At 60.3% G+C, this 20778-nt stretch overlaps 2 protein-coding genes and 1 long non-coding RNA gene across 7 annotated transcripts in view; 1 reads left to right on the forward strand and 2 right to left on the reverse strand.

The window, feature by feature from the left end:
- CASQ1 (calsequestrin 1) lies at positions 1-8414 on the reverse strand. The gene is made up of 11 exons (XM_011291109.4): positions 7800-8414; positions 6148-6232; positions 5293-5393; positions 4944-5055; positions 4561-4634; positions 4093-4223; positions 3296-3341; positions 2830-2884; positions 2525-2625; positions 1365-1439; positions 1-626 (listed from the first exon to the last, which is right to left on the reverse strand). Exons 1-11 carry the CDS (start codon positions 8358-8360, stop codon positions 483-485), a joined length of 1485 nt encoding a protein of 494 aa, XP_011289411.2. The 5' UTR covers positions 8361-8414; the 3' UTR covers positions 1-482.
- A 92-nt stretch (positions 8415-8506) lies between these two features.
- LOC102901626 lies at positions 8507-9021 on the forward strand. Its single transcript, XR_442314.5, has 2 exons — positions 8507-8630; positions 8767-9021. It is a non-coding gene; the product is annotated as an uncharacterized LOC102901626 (long non-coding RNA).
- A 2605-nt stretch (positions 9022-11626) lies between these two features.
- Positions 11627-20778, reverse strand: part of ATP1A4 (ATPase Na+/K+ transporting subunit alpha 4) — a 28436-nt gene continuing 19284 nt past the window's right edge. For 2 of the 5 annotated variants that reach the window (XM_023247846.2, XM_023247849.2), the window contains 9 exons: positions 20019-20158; positions 19548-19698; positions 19106-19274; positions 18718-18872; positions 18442-18565; positions 17067-17212; positions 14730-14860; positions 14522-14623; positions 12873-14067 (listed from right to left, as the gene is read on the reverse strand). In XM_023247846.2, the coding sequence (XP_023103614.2) occupies positions 13821-14067; positions 14522-14623; positions 14730-14860; positions 17067-17212; positions 18442-18565; positions 18718-18872; positions 19106-19274; positions 19548-19698; positions 20019-20158 (1365 nt within the window). In that variant the 3' untranslated portion in view covers positions 12873-13820. Of the gene's footprint in view, positions 11905-12175; positions 12268-12872; positions 14068-14521; positions 14624-14729; positions 14861-17066; positions 17213-18441; positions 18566-18717; positions 18873-19105; positions 19275-19547; positions 19699-20018; positions 20159-20778 lie in introns of those variants that run through there. The other 3 variants (XM_023247851.2, XM_023247850.2, XM_023247848.2) reach the window with 3 other exon arrangements.

Genomic DNA, 20778 nt, shown 5'->3' on the forward strand with positions numbered 1-20778 from the left:
TGGTTTTTGCTGCCCCAGATCCTTTATTGAGGCCTCTCATTTGACCCAAATACATTAACAAGAGATGGCTGAGAGACAGCCCCGAACACAGGGCCCGCCCTTCCTCCTGGCCAGGGACAGGCCGGTCAGAAGGATGCAGGATTTGAGAGTGTGGGGAAGCGTGTGCGCGGGTGGAGGGAACCGAGGAGGAAAGAGTCCCAGGAAAGATTGTACAGAGTGATGGACGAAACGAATAGCGGGCCCAGGGCCACCGTGGGATAGGACACGAGTCAGCTGAGGCGCCCGGGCTGGCACGTGGGTTAAGAGTGGGATCCGTCCTCGTCCGGTGAGGGTCAGGGGCTCAGCACTCAGCCGGCGGACCCCGGCGCGCCCCAGGGCAGGGAGTGACCCAGTGTCCCTGGAGGGGCCCAGGGAGGGACAGGGGAGGCAGAAGAGATCACGAGGAGGAGAGCGGGCGGGCTGGGACACGGCGGCCACCGTAACTAGTCATCGTCGTCGTCGTCCTCCTCCTCGTCGTCGTCCTCTGTGTTGATCTCGCCCTCCAGCACGTCCTCCAGCCAGTCCTCCAGCTCCTCAGCGGAAGGCAGGTCCTCCTCGTCGTCCATCTCCAGCCACACGCTGTCCGCCTGGGTGAGGCACACACAGGGGACCCGAGCTAAGCCCCACTCAGGTCTTCAGACCCGTCACAGGGCTCCCTGAGTCCTCGCCTACATCTTCCGTCCCTTCCCTGCACCTGTCATGGCCGGGAGCGGGGCGGGGGGGTGCTGTTCAGGTGGAGGTCTGGGCTGGGATAGTGGCTTGGCGGGGAGACCTTCTCCCTCAGCCTCTCCAACACTCCCTGGCATTTTATGGGGCCCTTTATGATAGAGTTTACGAGATCCGGGCGCGTAGTTAACAGAGCACCTGCCTCCCCAGTCGGACTGACAATTGTATTAACGAAAAGACTGTGGCTCCACTCGGGTCACCTCCGTGAGCACGTCTGAGGCACCTGCCACGAGGGAGCGAGAAGCCTTCTGCCCTCAAAGGGCGCGGGGTCGGCCGGGAGGGGCAGGCGTAACACACAAAGAGCCACAGAGAAGTCACGTTCTCAATGCCGAGTGGGCGCTGGGAGTGGCGAGGAGGGATGGGACTCCAAACGGGGGGTCTTGGAGGAGATGGGCTGTGACCCGGGCCTTGAGGATGAGAAGCCAGTTCCAGCAGGGGTGTGTTCAGGGCCCGAGTCTCTCCCCCTCCCCGCAGCCATGAGCCCGGCCGCGTCTCATTCCTCTGGGCAGGGTTCAATGCCCAGTCAGCAGAGCAGGGGATGTGGGCTGGGCCGGGAAGCAGAGGCAGGGGCCAGCGGGGCACGAGGGAAGGAGACTCACATCAGTAACGTTGACGACTCCTATCTGTGGGGCCGACAGGTCGATGTCAAACGTCTTCTCCCAGTATGGCACCAGCTGTCAAGAGAGCATGTGTGGTCAGTTGACACGAGTCCGGGAACACACGAGTCCGGGAGGGCGAGCGCGAGGCTCAGTCCAGGGGCAGAGGAAGGGCCCCCTGAACCCATGCGGATGGGGGACGGGCCCAGCCGTAAGGCCCAAAGGGAAGGAGCGGAGGTAAGCAGTGACAGGGGAAACTCCCAGAGGGAAAGAAAGTATCAGGGGGGTCGGCTGGAGACATTGGCCTTTCCTTTCCGAGGAAAACTGCGTGGCAAACCCCTGTTTCCTGAGCCTTGATCTGTTACTGCGCGACCTTGTGACCTTGGGCAAGTCACTCCTCGATGACCCTTAGCTTCTACACGTCTAAACCTAGGTCATTATCCCCGGTCATTGCCAATGTCCCTCACGTTTCCATTCGTTCACGCTTTCAACAATGAGTATTGGGGGGGGGGGTGCCTGGGTGGCTCTGTTGGTTAAGCATCAGGCTTCGGCTCAGGTCGTGATCTCAGTTTGTGGGTTTGAGCCCCGCGTCGGGCTCCGTGCCGACCGCTCGGAGCCTGGAGCCCGCTTCGGATCCTGCGTCTCCCTCTCTCTCTGCCTGTCCCCTGCTCACGCTCTGTCTCTCTCTCTCTCTCTCTGTCTCTCAGGAATAAATAAAAAATGTCAAAAAAAATTAAAAAAATAAGTAAACATTAACGAGTGCTAGGTGTTGGGGATCCCGCTGGGCACAAAGCTGTCCCCTGACAATGGGATCCCTGTGCTTGGACTCTGTGATTGTGTAGACCCACCTGCAGAATAGGGTGTCCATCTGCCCCCCCCCCCCAAACTCTGGGCGTTTGTAGGAGAAGTCAGCCCTGGGCACACGAGCTACCCGCCTAGCCTCTGCTCTGGGAATCGGGTGCCACGTTCCGTGAGATTCACTTCCCATCCTGCTCCCCCTTCTCAGCGTGCCTTTCCTGCCCGCGGTGCCCTTGAACCTATACTGGACATAACCTCCCGAGGTCCTCGAGCCAGGAGTTGGGGCCGGGACCCTGAAGGAAGCGCGTCTCAGAAAGTGCCACCGTGAGGTGGGGGGTGGGGGTTAGGAGAGCCGTGCCCCTCACCAGTGGGAAGTCGTCGGGGTCGATCCAGATGATGCTGAGGTCGGGGTTATCAGTGTTATCTTGAGCCACGGACTTGAGCGTCTCCAAGAACTCGTAGCCATCTTGTAGGGAACGCAGGGAAGAAGTGTCAGGTGGGGCAGGGGAGAAGGGGACACGGAGGCGGCGGGTGTCCTGACGGCCCCCCACTGCCCGCCATTGCCCGCGGATCCCCAGGAATGCCTCCGGTTGAAGCCTGTTCACTCACAAACACCTGCGTCCCCCTCTCACCGGTGCCCCCCCCATCCAATCCTGCATTCCTCCCTTACCAGGATCAGCTTCCTCTGCGAAGGCCACAATGTGAATTCCGTCCATGTCGTCTTCCTGTTAGGGGGAGGGGCGCTTAGCTGTGCTCCCCGAAGTTAGAGAGCCAGACACACCCTACCTCTTCCTTGAACCTGAGTTGGATGGGAATCCAGCTTCTGGATTCCAGGACAGGTACGTCCTTGGGGTGGTGGCCCTGTCCCAAGGGACACGGCTCGCTTCAGTGCCAGGGCCCCCACACCTCTGTTGCAAACCCGCTAGCCCCAGATCTCGGGGCTCCTCCCCCTGTTTTCTTTAACAGCTTTTGTGTGTCTCGTTAGTGGCGCGTCCTTCGGAACGAAACCCTCCGCACCCTGCCGGTGCATCGATTTCCTACAAGCGAGGGCACAGCAGGTGGGAATATTCCCGGGGCTTGAGTCCTCAGTCACCCCTGCTCCCCTAGGGGCCCGGCCCCATCCAGGGGACACTCACCCAGGTTTCATACATGCTCTCGGGCTTCAGCTTCCTCAGGGTGGATCTGGAAGAGACCATCACTACTCAGTGGACGAGAAGGATGCCCTCCCAGGGGGCCCTCGCAGCGGAGGCTGCCTCTGGGTCAAGCCTCGGGCACAGCCGGCTTGTAGCCCAGAACAGAGCCATCTGGCAAAGTCTAAGCTCTGGGCACCAGGCCCAGATCATTGCCTGGTTAAAGCAGGTGGGAGAACCCAGAGTGGGCCAGCGGACTGGGAGGGAAATCTTTGGAAGAAAGGTAAGACCTGGGCGTCTGGGCATCCACTCGTTCACTCATTATAGCTGAGAGTCTCTGAAGTTCTAGGCCCCGGGCCAGGTGCCGTGTCGATGGAGCTGGACGAAGCTGACCGGCCCTGCCCCGGTGAAGGGGACCAGAGTCTAGTGGGGGGAGTGAGAGTTGGTGGCGTTTACACCGATGAGTGGGTATTTCCAGTTGTGGAGTGCAGGCAGGGCCTCTCGGCCTCAGCACCACTGACATGTGGGGCTGGACAATTCTGTTGCCGGGGGGGGGCTGTCCTGGGGGCACTGGAGGAGGTCAGGCAGCGCCCCCGCTTCTACCCAGCAGCGCTCTCCTCAACCGGAAATGTCTCCCACGCAGCCAGTTGTCCCCTGGAGGACGAAGTCCTCCCCCACCTCACCCCCGTCAAGAACCACGGATGCAGGGCGACGACGAGGAAGGACAGAGCCAGATCTGGGTTAGGATCCCATCCTGACACCCACTACCAGTACCCGTGGGGTCTGTTGACCCTGCTCCCCACCTCCTGTGTTCCTCCACGAAGCTGACAATCTCCTCTTCGCTGTTGGGCTTGTCGGGGATGGTCACGGGCTCTTCCATGAAGGCCTCGTAGAAATCAATCTCATTCAGCTTCAGGGTCAGCTTCTTTGCCACCTTTGGGGGAGGGGGTGGGGGGGTGGAGCAGGGGGATGTGGGTCACGGGGCGAGGCAGTGTCACGGGGAGCAGCCCTTAGAAAGGAGGTCAGACAGCCTGGGCCCTTGTCACTGCCACTGTGACAATGGACAAGTGTCTTGACTGCTCTGGGCTTTGGCTGAACGCTAGAGGGGCGGGTTAGGGAATCTAAAATCTTAGGGGCGCCCGCGAGAGGCCGGAGGTGGGGGTGGGGTGAGGAGTGTCCTGTGTAGGGAGGGACTGTAGGTTCTGGGAGAGAGGTCTGGAGGGCAGCTGTGGGGGGCGAGGGGGACCCCATACGGCCACAGGGAGGAGAACCTTGCTGTCGAAGGTGGCGAAGAAGGGGATGTAAGGGTGAAACTCCTCCGCGGCGTCCTCGTAGGCCTTGTAATCTGAGGGAGTAACTCGGAGTCAGTCTCTGGGGAAGCCAGGGTCGGCCGGGGAGCCACGTTCCCTCTGTTTCTCCCCCAGGCTCCTTTGGCCAGAGGGGTTCGTTCGTTCTGAGACCCCACCCCTCAGTTCTCTGAGAGCAGCTGCACTTTAGCGGGGAAGGTAGGGCGCTGGGGGTGCCCATCTGGGAGCCCCTAGTGCAGGTGGGTCGGAGAGAGGAGGGCGTAGAGGTGGGGAGACAGTGGGCCGAGTGGGGATTAGGGGGACAGATAAAACAGGGGTCCAAGGAGGGACACCTGGGAGTTACCCACGCTCTGAATCTTTGCTCTTGAAGTAGCCAATGAGCTTGATCTCGTCCTCAATGTTCTCAAATGCCTGCAGCTCTCGTTCACCCTCGATCAGTTCCACGGGGTCCTCTAGGACCTGGAGGAGCGGGGCCAGCGGCGAGAGTGTGAGTTCTCTCCTCGCTGGAAGGAGGAGGAGAGGGAGGAGGGAGGCAGGGCTGAGAGGGAGGCAGGGGCTGTCCATCACCTGCAAGTGTGTGTGTGTGTGTGTGTGTGTGTGCACGTGTGTGCGCACATGCACATGTGCATGGCTGGACTCGGTCGGCGAAGGGTGTCAAGACTTAAAGCCACGCCGTTAGGGGCAGGGGACCCTCACATCGAGTAGAAACTCCACCAGGGTGTCAGCAGAGAACTCGCCATCGTACTCGATGACTTCATCTCCCTTGAACACGTAGATGCTGTCTTCTTCCGTGAGTCCTGGCGAGCCAGAGCCAGAGGTGAGCCCGGCCGCCGGGCTGCCCACCGGTCCAGGGCCTGCACCAGCGTCCCTGGACCCCACGTCCTCCTCTCCACTCTCCCTTCCCCCGCCCCTCTCCCCTCCCTTCAGACCCCACAGCCCTGGGATCTGTGCTGTTGGCTCTAGTCCAGGCAGCTCTCCAGGGGGTGTGTATGTGGGGGGGGCTGGGGCTCTCCGGGAGAAAGTGGGATCAGCGGGGGGTGGGGGGTGTTAAGGGGACATAGGGAGATGTGGGGTCTAACAAGGTGTCCCCCCTTCCCTGGCTTCCTTCACCTCCTGGGAGGACTCGGGCCGCTCGCTGCCAGTCTAGCCCTCTAACCCACTGCTATTACTGACTAGATGACTTCATCACTGAGCGTCCTCCCCAGCCACACCCGGAGCCCAGTTCGGGCCTGTGCTGCTCCCTGGTGGCCAGTGTATAACCCCCGGGGCCCCAGCTCTGGACGGAGGGGTGTGACTGGGCCTCTCCAGCCTCGCCGCCGGTGGTGTTCCCTGGCGTCCCCTTTCCCCCAGCACCTAGCCCTGATTCTTAGGTGAGTGTAAAGGCCACCGCCCCCTCTTTCTGGGATTTGAGCCTGGGTCTCTCTAAGGAGCAAAGGAGATGCCAGAACCCCAGCCATAATCGTCCCAATTTCAGTCTCCCTGCCCCCACCTCCGACTCCATTCCCAGTGGGCACCGTGGGGCCCTTGGCCTAGACAAGGCCGGTCCCTTACCTAGTTTCTTGGCTACTGCCGCGTCCTTCTCAGAGTCCACCAGCCCAAAGCCAACGCCCTTGTCTTCCAGGACTTGGGCCGCTAACTGGAGGGAACGGAGGGTTAAAGTCGGCTCCAGGATTCTGTTCCCATCTCGGGGGGCTTCCCGGTGGGGTCGTTTGGGGAATAGAAGACTTGCCCTGGGTGCCGCGCGAGGATCCGGGGCCTCTCCCCGTGCCCTGCAAGCCCACCCCTTTGGTCTGCGGTCCAGTGTTGGCCCCTGACCCCTACGTGGCCCTCGTCGGTGTGCTTCTGATCCTGCCCTTGAAGGTGTGATCCTTCCCGGTTCCTGAGGGGGTTCCTGAGGGAGGCCCTGCCTGCAGAGTGACTGAGGCCCTGCCCCCCATCCTGATTGAAGGCCACGCTCGGTGGGGGGTGACATTAGAAGTCCCTGAGTAACCCCCGCTGGGGAGAGCTTTGGAGGGCAGAAGGGTGTGGGGGGAGTCTGGTCATGTCCCTGAGGAGTGGGGAAAGCCAGAGGGTCACGGTGGCCACCGCTTGTCACCTTCAGAGGCAGAGACTCCAGCAGGCCCTAGAGGGGACCCAGGCAGGGCACTCCTCCCCCTCTTTACCCCAGCCCCTCATTCCCACAGGACCCTGCCCCCTCGGCCTCCCGGCTGGACCCTGGAGCCCGATGCACTCTGCCGAGGGCGCCCCACCGAACAGACCCTGGTGCTGGATCCTCAGGAGGATGGGGAAGGGAGGCTGCTGGCAGGTGGATGGCCAGAGACGTTGAACGCTCAGGATAAAAATACTCAGCGCATTAATCAGATGGCAGGTTCCAGCAGCCACAGGGACACACACACACACACACACACACACACACACACACACGGGAGCCTGCGGTCCTTCCCCCGGGCGGGCCGAGGCCCATCCATACTGCCAAGGGCCGCAGAAGCTTGGGTGAGAAGACATCCTTATCCCAGGATGGAGAGTGTGTGTGACCACACGTCCCAGTCGTCCCCAGACACAAACTTTTGCTCTCGTTCTGAAGTCCACTTGGGGGTGAGAGGAAGCTTCCCGCAAAGAGAAGTGGGGGGGAAAGGCATTCTGCAAGAATTTTCCAACCAGGGCCTGCAGCCTGGCCCAGTCTGGGCAGGGAGAGGGAGCGAGGGAGAGGGAGCGAGGCCACGGTGGTCTCCGTGGAACCACCAGCCGGGAAGCAGATGCAAACGAATGTCGATGAATGTGGATGAATGTGCAAACGAATGTCGACGGCATTTAAAATTCATACCGGGCGGGTCTCCTTGGGGTGCAAGACCGGGGCCACAGCGCCCCACAGTGCGGCTCTTCCCCTGTCCTCTGAAGAGCGTTCCTTTCCTTTTTGGAGCCCCCCCTTCCAAGGACACCCCGGTCCTGGCCAAACCCAGTGCTTCGCGGCGTGGAGGCGAGGTCTCCCCGCAGCCTCTCTGGCCCGCGACGGCCTGACTGGGGTGGGACTTTGGGTTCCAAGTCTCCCTTCTCTTGTGGCAAAGGCCACACGCCCTTGTGTCCACTGCTGTCCCTCGCGGCCCCCCCCAGGCCCCCTCAGAGGCTGCGCGCACTGGCCGGCTGGGGCTCGCGGGGGAGGGGGGGCGGGCGTGCCCGTGGGCCTGCGGAGCCCCCCCACTCACCTCCAGGATCAGCTCTTCCATTTCGAACTGTCTCTGGGAGGCCTTGTCGTCCTCAGGGGGCTCGTGGTAGAGCAGCGCCAGCACCTCGTACTTCTTGAAAATGTTCTTGTAGTTCTTCGCGTTGACGTTGACCACGCGGTCCACACCGTCGTACTCGGGGAAGTCCAGCCCGTCCTCCCCCCGCACCCCCGGCCTGGGTGTCCCCAGCAGCAGCAGCAGCAGCAGCAATGCCAGCCGCGGGCCGGGCACGGCCGCGGCCCCCATCCTGTCTGCGGTGCCCATGGATGTCGCGGGGTCTGGGTCGGGTCGGCTCTCCTGGTCCAGAAGAGGGTGGCCGGGGCAGGGAGGGGCCCTGGGTCCTGAATCCGGAGTTAGGGGCTCGCGGTGGGGGCGGGGTGGGGAAGGGCCCAGAGCAGTGGACAGAGGACACTGCTGGGTCCCGGACAGGCTGCCGACAGAGCCAAGAGTGAAAGGGTCAGGAGGAGGGATAGGAGCAGGGGGCGGGGAGGGAACCGGAGCCGGCCCCGAAGTTGGCACCCGTCGGCCCCCACCTGGTCCCATCTAAATATGTCTCTCGGCCTGGCAGGAGAGAGGATAACCTTCTGAGGCCAGGGCAGCTCCGCGAGGGCCGAGAGAGACCCTCCCACCTCCTACACCTCACTCCGCCCCCCCCCCCCCCCCCCCCCCCCCCGCCTCCCAGAGCCCCTCCCCCGCCCCTTCCCCGCCGTCCAGGACTCCTCAGCACGGTCCCCACGCCGCCGGCCTAGAAGCTCATCGCCATATTAAGAAAGGAAAAGGCCTGAGCTAAAAATAAGACCAGATGAGTCGGAGGTAAATGATGCTGGGCTGGGGGAGGGGAGGTGTGGGGTAATTAGGGAGAGCCCGGGGAGGGCCAGGGTACTCGGACTGAGGGGAATGGGGGTGGAGAGGAGGGATTCTGGGTCAGAGACTGAATTCACGAACACAGAGCACGAGGGGCACAGACGCTGGATCGCCTCCCCGTCGTCGTCGGAAAACCCGGGAAGCTCCTCCGGCCGAGGTCTGTTTGCTCAATCCCGCGGGCGGAGGGGGCCGTGAAAAGCCAGCGGGCTGCAGAAAGAGACCCCCTCGCACTTCCCTTCAGAGAGCCAGGACCAGGGATGAGGTCATCCTCTGAATAAAAGATGGAGCCTCGTCCAGGACTGGCCACCTGGCTCGGCCCCAGCCAGTTTCCTGTGCTTCACTCAACACTCCTCAGTCGGGACGCAGGGAAGGACGGGGCGGGCGGGGGGCAAGGAGCCCTGGCTGCCGTCCACCCTGCAGACATGCGAGGCGGGGGTTTCTCTCCGCGAGGAGGCCCAGGAGAGGAGGGGAACCGTCCAGCCGCCTCCTGCCTCCTGCCTCCTGCTCGCGCTCTGCACTCCCATCAAAGGGGACCCGGTTCTCCAGGGCGCGCGGGGAGGGAGGCTTCCCCAGGCTGGACCACGATGCATTCTCGCAAAGGGGATCAGGTGTAAACGCCAGGGGAAAGGTTAAAACCCGAAGAGGTGGGACCTCGACCCGAACCCCAGCCGGGGAGGTTGATTCATTCTGTGCGCCTGAGAGTTGGCGGGAGGAGGGACTCTAACTTCCTGCGCCCCAGCCCGGGGGGCGAGCACCAGGGAGGAGCTCGGCTCTAGGCTCCTGGGAAGGAAGGACCCTCTTCTCGGCCCTCCAGGGCTCTTACCATGCACAGGTAAACTGAGGCACGAGGGAAGCCAGGGAAGAGGCTGGATCAAAGTCAGAAGTCCTCCCTTCCCACCCTGAGGGATCTCCGACTTTGGAGAGACAGGGTTTAGTTTGCACCCAGGCAGGGGCGTGACATTATCTTAGGAGGAATAACTTTGCCCCCTGCTGTGGGGTGGACCTTGCACAGCTAAGCAAGGAAGGCCACAGAAAATCTCAAGAATGTGGCAGGAGTGGGTCCAAGAGAGACAGCTGTCACTGGAGGAGAGGCCGGAGCTAACCTGAGCAGGGCTGGTGGGAGCTGGAGAGGCCTCCGAACGTTTCTCCTGGTCTCACAGGAGAGCCGCGGTCGTGCCCACAGCCCCGCAGCCAGAGGGCAGGAGGGAGGGCCGGGCTTTCTTCCCTCCGCCGCATGTTGGTGGGGGGTGAGACCCTGGAACACCGGCCCTGTCCCCCAGGACGCTGACCTCCTGCTCCCCCAAGGATGTGAGACGGGGCGAAAAGGTGACCTTGGCCCCGCAGCCCCCCCACCTTCTCCCACTTCGTTCCCACTCCCTGCCCTTGGCCCTCCAGGCCTAGCCAGTCCGTCCCAACAGCTGTACCCTCCCCTTCTGCCCCCTGCCTGCTCTCCCTGCTGCTGTGTTCCCTACTTTCTGCTCCGTCCCTTCTCTCTGAGCCCCTGCCTTCAGGCCCTTGGACTTGTAAGCCTCAGCCGCTGATATCAAATGACCCTGAGTTGGGGCCTCTGTATTTTTAACCCACCAGACACCCGAGGCTCCTGCTACTGAAACCCGAGGAGCTGGCCCCTCGGTGCTCCCCGTGCTCTCCGTGCTCCCTCACTCCCCACACCCTGGCCCCTCTGTCCTCCAGGTCTGGTTCAGCCCTGTCAGCAGCAGGGAAGGACCCCAGGCGGATATAGCCCTGTCCCTAGGGGACCTGGTGCTGGAGGGGGGAGGCTGACAGGTGGGAGAGACCTCAGGAGGGGAGGAGTGGCTGGTGACCCCCTACGATGGCTTCCTCTTGGCCAGCCCACGGCCTCTCGTTCCCTAGAACCGTCCGCGGACCTTCCTCCCTCGCCATCCTTTCGTTCTGTTTCGTCTTTTGTTTTTTGTTTTGTCGGTGTAGATTTTCGGCCCGGCCCACGCTGGGGGACGGGTCTGTGGGTGGTTAAGGGCACAGGTTTTGGAATCCGACAGACCTTGGTTTCCTCATCTAAGAAACAGGGTGGCTGATAAGAATCTGTTTGTTGTGTGAACTCGCGGGTGGGGCGTGCGAGGCCCTCGTCCCACTGCCAGGCACGCGTGCTCTCACTTAACACATACGCTTTGTTTTTGGTGACAGTCGACGACTTCCCCCAGCTTTCCTTAGCGTTTTCCCCAGCCCTGCGGGCTTTGGGGACAGGGCCCCTGAAGACGTGTGCCAATGAGCCGACCCGCAGCGTGAAGCCCAGGGAGCAAGAGCCAGCAAGTGGGTGAAGGGGGAGGGGCCGCCCCCGAGGGAGACACTCCCAGGCTCGTCTTCCTCCTCCACCTGCGACCAGCCCGGAGCCTGGCGGAGCCCAGGATTTGGGGAATGTCTGTCACCCTGTGCAGAGCCTGGGGTGCGAGGGGCAAGGGCGCTTCACCCACAGTCGAGGCTCCAGGGATCCAGAATGGGGTGGGGTCAAGATGGCCCGACAGCGGGGCGCGGAGGGCGGACCGGCGGCCCCGTCCCCAGAGGAAGGCATTCACCACTCGCCCTGTGACACTTCTCAGGTCCTGTCTGGACCTCAGGCTCTTCATTGACTTCATAAGGTCTTTTCTAGCGCCAAAGCTCCATGAGGAGTCCAACCGCCAGCCGGGACGTGGCGCCTGCGGCCCCCTCTCTAGGCGGTGGCTCCGCTCTTTCTCCCTCGCCTGCACCCGTGTCTCTGATCCTGCTTGACTTGTCCTGGCCTTGTTTTCCTCCACATCTTCAGACTCGAAGTTGGGGGCTAGCCCTCGAGGGGCAGGGATGCTTGAGTCCGACCCCCGCCCCGCCTCCACTTGGTCCCCGAAAGACTGCCCTGCGGGGCTCCCGTGGGGATCTAGGGGGACGGTGGCACGATAACCCCCTGTCTCCAGAAACCAGACAGACGCATCCAGCCAGGTGAGGGCCATTGCCAACATTTACTCTCTAGACTGGCAACTGATTCAACAGGACAGTGCCTTCCGCTGGGCTTCCCGTCCGCCCGCCCGGTCTCCTAGCCCCAGTGCCCTCAGTGCAGCCCCAGGCTCGCCTGTCCCTAGCGTCTCTGCTCCACTCGCCCCCCTCTCCCATGTGCCGAACTCGTCACCCCAAACCCCCACCCGGCCCTGGGACATCCGTCATGTGAAGCTCTTCCTGTGCCGAGTTCAGTAATAGGTCTCTCTCTCCAGCCAGCCTGTGGAAGAGAGGACACCGGAGTGAACTGGGGAGGGGGGAGGGGAGGTCTGGGGGGGCGGGGCGTGAGGCACGAGGGGGCCGAGGACAAGGTGGGAGGCACCGCGGACAGGAAGGAACAGAGCGGGAAGGCCAGGACCACGGGGCCTGTCTGGCAGCAAAAACCCGGGGGCCGTGGGGTGGGGGGGCAAGGGTCCCGCGGCAACAGGGCAGGAGGGGAGAGCCAGGGGGGAGGCCGGTGACTGCTGAAAGCAGGGCGCAGGGAGCCTCACCGCCAGGATGACGACGGATGATGAGCCTTCGGATTTCATCGTAGATAAAGATAAGAGCACTGTAGGGAGTGGCACAGAGCCACCAGGCTGTCCTGTAGGGGGTAAGAGTTGGTCAGTGGGGCAGCGAGGGAGGGGCCAGAGGAAGCAGGTGCAGAGGACAGCGCACAGAACCGTGTGACCCGTTGTGGTGTGCAGGGTTGAGCCCTACCTTTCAGGAGGCCCGAGCCTGGTGGGGGAGGGAGGAGACAGAAACACAAGCAGCCACAGATAACAGAATGCGACAAATGCCGCGTTAGTGGCACACACGATGTTCCTGGCTTCTGTGGAGTCGCTCAGGACGACCCCTGTTGCCTTGTAGGTAGTCGGGGCCTTGCGCCCACACAGGGGAGGTTGTCTGAGTAGGACGCGTCTACCTGAGTCTAGACGTGTGGGGGCATTTCACCAAGGGATGGATATACGTGTCCATATGGCAAACACGCAGGAAGTTCTTGTGCCGGTTGACCCTCTTCTGTAACTAGAGGCCGGGGACAGAGACTCTGGGGAAGAGTCAAATCAGAACCATGTCTGTTCCCTTGGGTGACAGACAAGCAGGTGGCCTCGACCAGTGCCGTCTGATAGAAATACACCGCGAGCCACCCGTGAGAGCTCGCGTTTTCCAGTAGCCACACGAAAATAAGTAAAAAGAGACGAGGGCAAGTAATCCTAACAGTGTGTTTTATTTCACCCAGTGTATCCGAAGTATCATCATTTCCACGTGGAACCAACGTGAACGTTATTAAGGGGATGGTTTACACTCTTCCTTTTGTCCTAAGCCTTCGAGGTCCAGGGGGCACTTCACAATGACAGCGCATCGCATGTCGGACCCTCGATTTTCAAAGGGCCGCGGAAAACGTAGCCCAACCCAAACAGGAAAGGTGTATTGAGTAGAATAATCTCTGATGGCACTTTAGCTTTTAACTCTACATCAGCTAGGTACAATGGCGGATTCCGTTTATCGGTCTCTCACTAGCCACGTCTCAGGAGCCTGAGAACGAGGGACGGAAGCAGGGCGGCTGCCATATTGGCCAGCCATATTGGCCTTGTTGGCCTCGGGCTCACTGCACATGCGCACACGCGGTCCCACACACACAGCCACCCAGTCACTCAACAGTAACTGCTGTGTGTCCGCTCTGTGTCCGCGCGGGGGTGGGTGGGGGGGAATAAAAGCGATGCCAGGATGGCCTTTGATCTCCAGGAGCTCAGGTGATCAAGGGGAAAGAAGGTAGAAAGACACCCAACATGAATACAGTGTTAGGGGATGTGTTGTATGGCCGGGGAGGGTACAGGATGTTTGGGATCACGGTTAATGCTCAACCGCATCTACCAGGACTTGCGTGTTGACGTTAATGGCAACAATAATAGAACCACTGCCAACAAAGCTCCCGCCACGACCCAAGGAGCCGCGCTTGGTGCATAATATTCTTTCCTTGTGTCATTCTCACAATACTCTGCCAGGTGTGCATGACCAAGACTCTGCAGGGAAAGCTGAGCCTCAGACTGGCTATATACCGTCCAGCACAACACACAGTGGAGTCGGAATTCGAAACGGGGCTCGTCAGTATCCAAGGGCAATGCCAACGTCTCTTATTAAGCATTCATTGAGCACCTACAGCCCACAAAGCGTTGTGTGAAACACTGCAAGGGACGGAAAGGTGAGCAAAGTGTGTGAATTCGTGGCAGATGAGCTGGACGAACACGCCCGAGACCATCGCAGAGGCGGGCAGGGCGATGAGAGTGGGGTGGTATGGCACGTTTGCTTTTTTTCCCTGTAAAAGTCGCGATAGAACGTCTTCGTAACAAGCGCACGCCGACGTACAAAAAAACAAAATACACCAAGACACGGACGCACGGGCCTGTTTGGAACAAAACGAGGTACCAGCCAGTAAGAACTTTAGTACGCCCGCTCACCTCTGCACGTATGCGCTTTGAATGTGTTTGCCTGAGTAGGACAGGATTAGCCACGCCTAGATTGGGCGATTTTTATGCCTGCTTCCCCTCTGAGCAATTTGGATCCTGGAACAGCTATACCACACATCACCATAAAAAAAGGTGCCCCTCTGTTGAGTGCCAGTAAGTCTGCTCAATTTGCATGTCTGGACGAAGGTCACTTGACACGGTCCCAGTCCCTCCCTAAATAAGACGTGCTTCTTGAAGCACAGACGGTTCTCACGTCACCCAGGACGGCCCCCAGCCAGCCAGGCAGCCCCCAGCTCGGGGCTTCCCTTTCCAACACACCACTTCCTGTCCCAGGCTCTCCCTGTGCCGGGGATCCCCACCCCCCTGGCTTGCGTCCCTTCCCTTACTCACTTGAGTGGGTACATCCGCAGGGCCATGTCCATGCCTGGAGTGTAGGAGAGAAAAACAGCCAGGAATGTCTCCTCCATGAGCCCAAATATTAGGATGTTGTTTCTGGGAAGAAAGGTGGAAGGGTGTGCCGAAGCAAGGGAGGGAGAGGTAGGGGAAGCCAGCGCCCTGCGTGCAGGTGTGAGGCGGTGGGGGCCCGGGGAGCGCTCACTTCATGCCCTGCTGGAAGATGGAGTTACGGCGGGTCTTGCAGATGATGAGGTCGGCCCACTGCACGACCACGATGCTGACAAAGAAGGCCGTGTGGCACGTGAACTCCACCACCTTCCGCTGCTCGTAGGTCTGGGGGCGGGCAGGGTGCGGAGGGGCACTGTCAGAAGGGGTCCGGGTGCACCTCAGGGCCCCTCCTGCCGTCCTGGACCCCAAGGCTGGGTCAGACCTTCAGCCCCTTCGGCTTTATGCCCTCTTGTCCCAGCCCTCTTGTTCGTGCTGGGTTGTGAGCTAGTTCACAGGCTGTCCTGACCCTCTGAGAACAACTCAAGGGCAAGCACCTGTCCCATTGACCTTCGAGCACCCTCCCGAGCTTAGTTCCGTGAGCAGCACGTGGTGCGGCTCGGGAATCCCTGCATTAGAACGAGAAGGGTCGTGTGAGGGGAGGCGGACCCCGAGAGTGGCGTCAGAGGAGACGGCTCAGAAAGGAAGGTGGGGCCAGAGGGCATCTGACCACAGAGACGGGAATGCCCGAACGGGTGGCACCGGGGAGGAGGCGACCACACATCTCCGGTGGTTCTTTCTCGCACTCACACTTCCCGCGTAAGGAACGTAAATCTAGTGGGGAAGATAAACAGGCTGGCCGTGTCAGCCTCATAGTGGTTTATAAGAGAGGTCACTCGGGACCGTGAGAACACGGAAGAGGTGATTCCAAATTAGGCTGGAGGAGGAGCCCATGTTGGAAGACGAAAACGGCATGTTTACAGCGAACTTGTAGAAGGAATCAAGAATTTGAAAATACGTGGGACTGAACGACAGCGGGATGCCACGTGCCGAACCTCAGGGGGTGTGGCCCAAGTGGTACCCGGGGGAAGAGATCGAGCCCTGAATGACCAGAAAACATCGGATGGAAACGACCGGAAGTTGATGAGCCAAGCGCCGTGCAGGTAACGCATCCAGCGGGCACGTTTGTGACGCCAGGTCGCATGGCCACATCTTGCAGGCGGTCATCGACCAACACCCCGGGGCTCTGGGGCCGCTGGCAGATCTTGGCTCTGACTCACTGCCTAACACCGCTCCTGTCCTGGTTTCTGAGGATCCAAATATCTGCGTGGATGATCCTTCCCCTGCCACGGTCTCAATGTCCGCCCCCCCCATCATCTCCTTCTCCAGCGGTGTTTGCCTCCGCTCCCCACCTGGGCCCTTTGCTCCCTCAGGCAGACTCCAGATCCTGTCCTTCCCAACAGCTTGTTTCTCTGCGATTTCAATTTCAAGCATCTCTTCTGCTCTGACCACCACTACGTGAGGCTGCATCTCGGCCGCAGGGAGAAAGTATCAAGATACGAAACTAACAAAGGCTGGAGTTGAGGATTGAGGGGATGCTGACCATGATTTGGGGCCTCATTGGCCCCCGGAGCGATGTTGGTTGCTGGGAACACTGACATCTGATGGCCTCGTGGGGCCGAGCTAGGGGAAGCCAAGTGCGTTCAGTGGGCATCTTTCCAACGACTGGGATTCTAGCACACTATCGGGAAACCTACAATTAGCGCTGGCTTAGAGGCATCATGGTGAAGGAGGAAGGTGTTAGACGAGAGTCAGCGTGGAGCTCCCGCCCAGCTCTTCCAGGGATGTGCTGTGGGACTTGGTGCAAGTCGGGGAATCCTTCCAGACTCTGCTTCCCCACTTACACAGGGATGATAATAGACTATGTGTCCTCCGTCAACTTTGTGTCTTCTGTGGTCCTACGATGCTAGCAATAATTGGGGTCACATCTCCTACTGTCTTAGAAATTGGGACAGGAGTTGTTCACAGGAAAGAAGCACACTCACTAAAATTCTCAACCACCTCGTGTTGGGGTTCGTCCTGGGTTTTAGGGAAGCCTACTACAGAGAGGCATCCTCTGGGTTTAAAAGCTTAGAAAGGTGAGAAAGGGGGAGACACAGCAAATAGGTTTTCAGACTTGAAATCATATTATTTGAGCTCCCGCAGAGGGAGGGAGAGAACAGAGAGAGAAGAGCCAGCCCTCATTTCTGGGCCAATGATGGCTAGAACCTGGAAGAACAGAAATCAGCCTCCAAAAGTCGATCTGAGGAGGAAGAACTCCAGGACCAAGGAAGCCAAAAGATGCAGGAAGGACAGGTGACAGACAGCAGGAACAAATGGAAATGAAGCCATTACGCCAAGTCGTCACTTGAAGGACCTTTGCCGACGTGATCGGAGATTGGGGTCATGTAGGACTGGAGATGAGGCGTCACCTCCTTCTGTCTGGTGCCTCCCTTCTCCACTCTCACTGGCCCACTCTCACTGGTCACTCTCTAGGGCCGACCCCCTGACGCACCCATTGCTGTCCGTAACTGTCCTCCAGGTCATTGAGGAATCTGTTTTCCCAGTTGAGACGGATGCCCAGCAGATCAAGAGGTCTGAAACCATTCTCGGCCAGGATCACGAAGTAGGTGAAGAAGCCAGCCAGAGCCTGGATCATCCCTGTGAATGGCAGAGTCACAGGACAGGGGAACCTGCTTCAGAGAAGCACCTCACAAGGCAGACCATGGAAGGGGTGGTGGCCGGGAGTGGCTCCTGGCTGGGTTGGTGTGTGTCTGAGCTTCTAAGGCCGGAGATGCTGGCCGTCAGTGACCCGGTCTCATCATCTCTCTCGGACTTGTGTCCAAGCCCTGACGTTTGTCTTTGGGCGCTAACCCAGAGCCTTCTTTGAGTCATATAATCTTAAAACTGAAAGGACCTTGGAGGGGATTTATTCCCCCTTTCCACCGAGAGCGCGCTGGACTCCTCTTTCTCCACTTCCTCTCTCGTGCGGGCCCTCATCAGGTCCTGTGCTCTCTTCGAGCCTCCCCTGCCTGCCCCTTGCCTGTCCCTGAGTCAACACCTCTGTCCCCCAAGCCTGGCCACGGCGATAAAGGATGTCAGGGTTAGCATACCGGCTGCGGGGCTGCGCACGGAGTCCCTGTGGACGTTGATTCTCACAACAATGATAAACTATTCGTCGGGGGAAAACAGATTCTAACCTCATCCAGGGTCCCACGGGCACTAAGTGGCGAAATCGGGACTCAGACCTAGCAGCTCCTGGGTCTAGCGGCTTCTACATGTTTCCTCTTCTAGATGTCCCCTGTCCCCAGTCTCTTCCCTGTCCCTCCCTCGCCTGTTCCACTGGCAAGTCCAGAGCAAAGACTTCTGACGGCTCTCAAGTGTCCTTCGAGGCTGGCTCCAGGATTCACGCGACCTGTGTCTACAGCCTGATTGTCTACCGCTCCTTTCTCGGGAGCACGCGCTCCTCCAAAGCTGCCGACTCACTCTTCAACTGGCAGACATGTGCGTTTCCCCTCCCCTGACCCCCTCAGCTGACTGTACGCCTGCCGTCTTCTAACAGCGGGTGCGGGTCTTGTTTCCTCCACAGGGTCCCCCTGACTGTCCTCCTGACTCGTGAGCCCCCTGCTCTGTTCTCCTGTCGCATGTCCCATTCACGTTCGTTGTTTGGCACTGGGAAAGGTGCTCTCGCTTGATGTACGTGTGTTCCTTCTCGGCTAGACTCTGAAGTCAAGGGCAGATCAGAGCTCGGTGGCTCTGTGTGTTCCCAGGGCCCAGCACGGTCTGTTGTCATGAAAGTATCTCCCTGACTTCCACGTGGAGCCGACTCCAACGGCCCGGCAGGTGCAACCGCTCCCCACACCCCCAGCCCCCCATTCCTCTGGCCGCACCAATCTGTCCGTAGGCCATGCCAATGAGACGGTGGTTCACCAGGTTATCAGTCTTTGGATTCCGCGGGGCCCTCTTCATGATGTCACTTTCAGCTGACTCGTAAGCCAAGGAGATGGCCGGGACCTGGAGGGTGGGAGAGACAAAGGATGCAAAGTTCAGGAGGAAACTCACAAGTCACTTGAGCGAGCTCTGTCCCTCACCCTGAACAAGGACTTTTCCTGCCCCCAGATCCTCTCCCGGGAGCTCCTCGAGCCAGGTTCCAGGCTGGGCCTCACCATGTCTGTGCCCAGGTCGATGCAGAGGATGGTGATGGTGCCCAGAGGCAGGGGGATGCTGAGGATGATGAAGAGCAGGAAGGGGGTGATCTCGGGGATGTTGCTGGTCAGGGTGTACGCGATGGATTTCTTCAGGTTGTCAAAGATGAGGCGGCCTGTGGGAGGTGGTGGGGGCGTCAGGGAGACGGGAGGGCCCCCTCCCCGGCCCAGGCGCTCGAAGCATGGTGGCCCGTGTCCCCCAGAGAGGGGGAATGTGTGTTGGAGGGGAGCCGAGGCGGCATGCGGGTGCCCGGGGCCCTGCGTCGGCTCTGCGTTGGGGTCCAGAGGCCTGGGAAGCCAGCGCCGGCTTAGCGTCCCCGACGCCACCCCAGCCCGCGTGGCCCCTCACCCTCCTCCACGCCCGTGACGATGGAGGCGAAGTTGTCGTCCAGCAGGATCATGTCGGCGGCCTGCTTCGACACGTCGGAGCCCGAGATGCCCATGGCGATGCCGATGTCAGCCTTCTTCAGCGCGGGGGAGTCGTTCACGCCGTCCCCCGTCACCGCCACGATGGCCCCCTGGGCGAAGCACAGAGGGACTGAACTCACCACTGTGACCCATCGGGACCCGTCCCAGAGCTCACTCTGCTCCCATCATCCCCTGTCTCTAAGGGTCCTCGTGCCTGGCCCTTCCCCCTTCGGCTCCTCCTGAGACGTTAGAACTCTCGGGGGGCCTCAACTGGCAGCCGTCTCAGGGCTCAAGACAGGGTGCTCTCGGGAGTCTCCTCCCGGCCCGAGGAGGTTTGGGGCTGGGCTGGGCGGGGCCCCCCGAAGCGCCCCCGTCGTCCTCACCTGCCTCTGACAGCCCTCCACGATGATGAGTTTCTGTTGCGGGGACGTCCGCGCGAACACGATCTCCGTGTGGTTCCTGAGGATCTCGTCCAGCTGCTCCGACGTCATGTCCTTCAGGTCCGAGCCGTGCACCACGATGGCCTTGGCTTCCCTGAGGGAACGGGTTCCAGAAGCCGGTTCAGAGGGCTCAGAGCTCGCGTGTCCCCGGCCACCCGCTGTCCCCACGTGGACACACTGCACCCTTGCCTGCTTCCCGCCTGCCCCTCCCTTTGCTCTGCGTCCTTCTGCAAACTCACTGATGTGGTCGTGTGGCCATTTCCCTATCATGTTTTCCTTTGCCGTCAGTAAACCCCATACGTCCTATCTACCTACCGCACGAGGCTTCAAGAACCTTAGTGGGTGGGGATCCGGGTGGGGCAGACCGCGGATGGAGGGAACAAACGGCAGATCTGAGTTCTTCAGGGGTCCCACCTGGGGTCGGTGCTGCTGCAGACGGGGACCTTGAGCTGGGCGGCCACGTTGTCTATTGTTCTAGCGCCTTCAGAGATGATGCCCACCCCTTTGGCTATGGCCTTGGCTGTAATGGGATGATCCCCTGTTACCATAATCACCTGGGTTGGGAAGGGAGGAAAGAGGAGAAGAATCATCTTCAGGGAGCCCTGGATCCTTTGTCTTTCTCCCCACAACCCAATGGATCACCGCCTTTATTCCACAGGGGAGTTAGCAGCTCATCCCCGAGACCTTGCGCTGCCGTGGCTTCGCCCCCTGGGACTGGGTCAGGACCACCGGACCATAAAACATAGAACCGTTTGGGCTCTAGGTTTCCCAGGAATAAACTGGGAATTTGGGCACATTACTATATTCAGAATTTCATTGAATTTGCTCCAGAAGCTGGTCGGCTTCTTCAAGCTCAGAAGACAAACACCTACACAGAGAACAAATGGTAACAAAGGAACGTCTGGAATCATCCGTCTGCCCTAGCAAAATACCATCTAGGCCCAGGTGTGTGCTCTCCTCGCTTTTCCTCTCGCTCCCTCTTCCTTCGCCTCCTCTGGGGTCCAGCCCTTGGCGGGTGCCTGGTACCAGCCCCAGCCCTGTCCCCTTGCTCCCCAGAGCTCTGGCGCCTGTGCTCTGAGCTGCCTGGCATTCTGTTCCTTCTGTATGTCAGCACTTAGCCTCCTCCCCATGGGGAGCGCCCACCTCCCCGCGCGCCACCGTGAGCTCTGCAAGG

Source organism: Felis catus, chromosome F1, assembly GCF_018350175.1.
Source record: "Felis catus isolate Fca126 chromosome F1, F.catus_Fca126_mat1.0, whole genome shotgun sequence".
Classification (NCBI taxonomy): Eukaryota; Metazoa; Chordata; class Mammalia; order Carnivora; family Felidae; genus Felis; species Felis catus.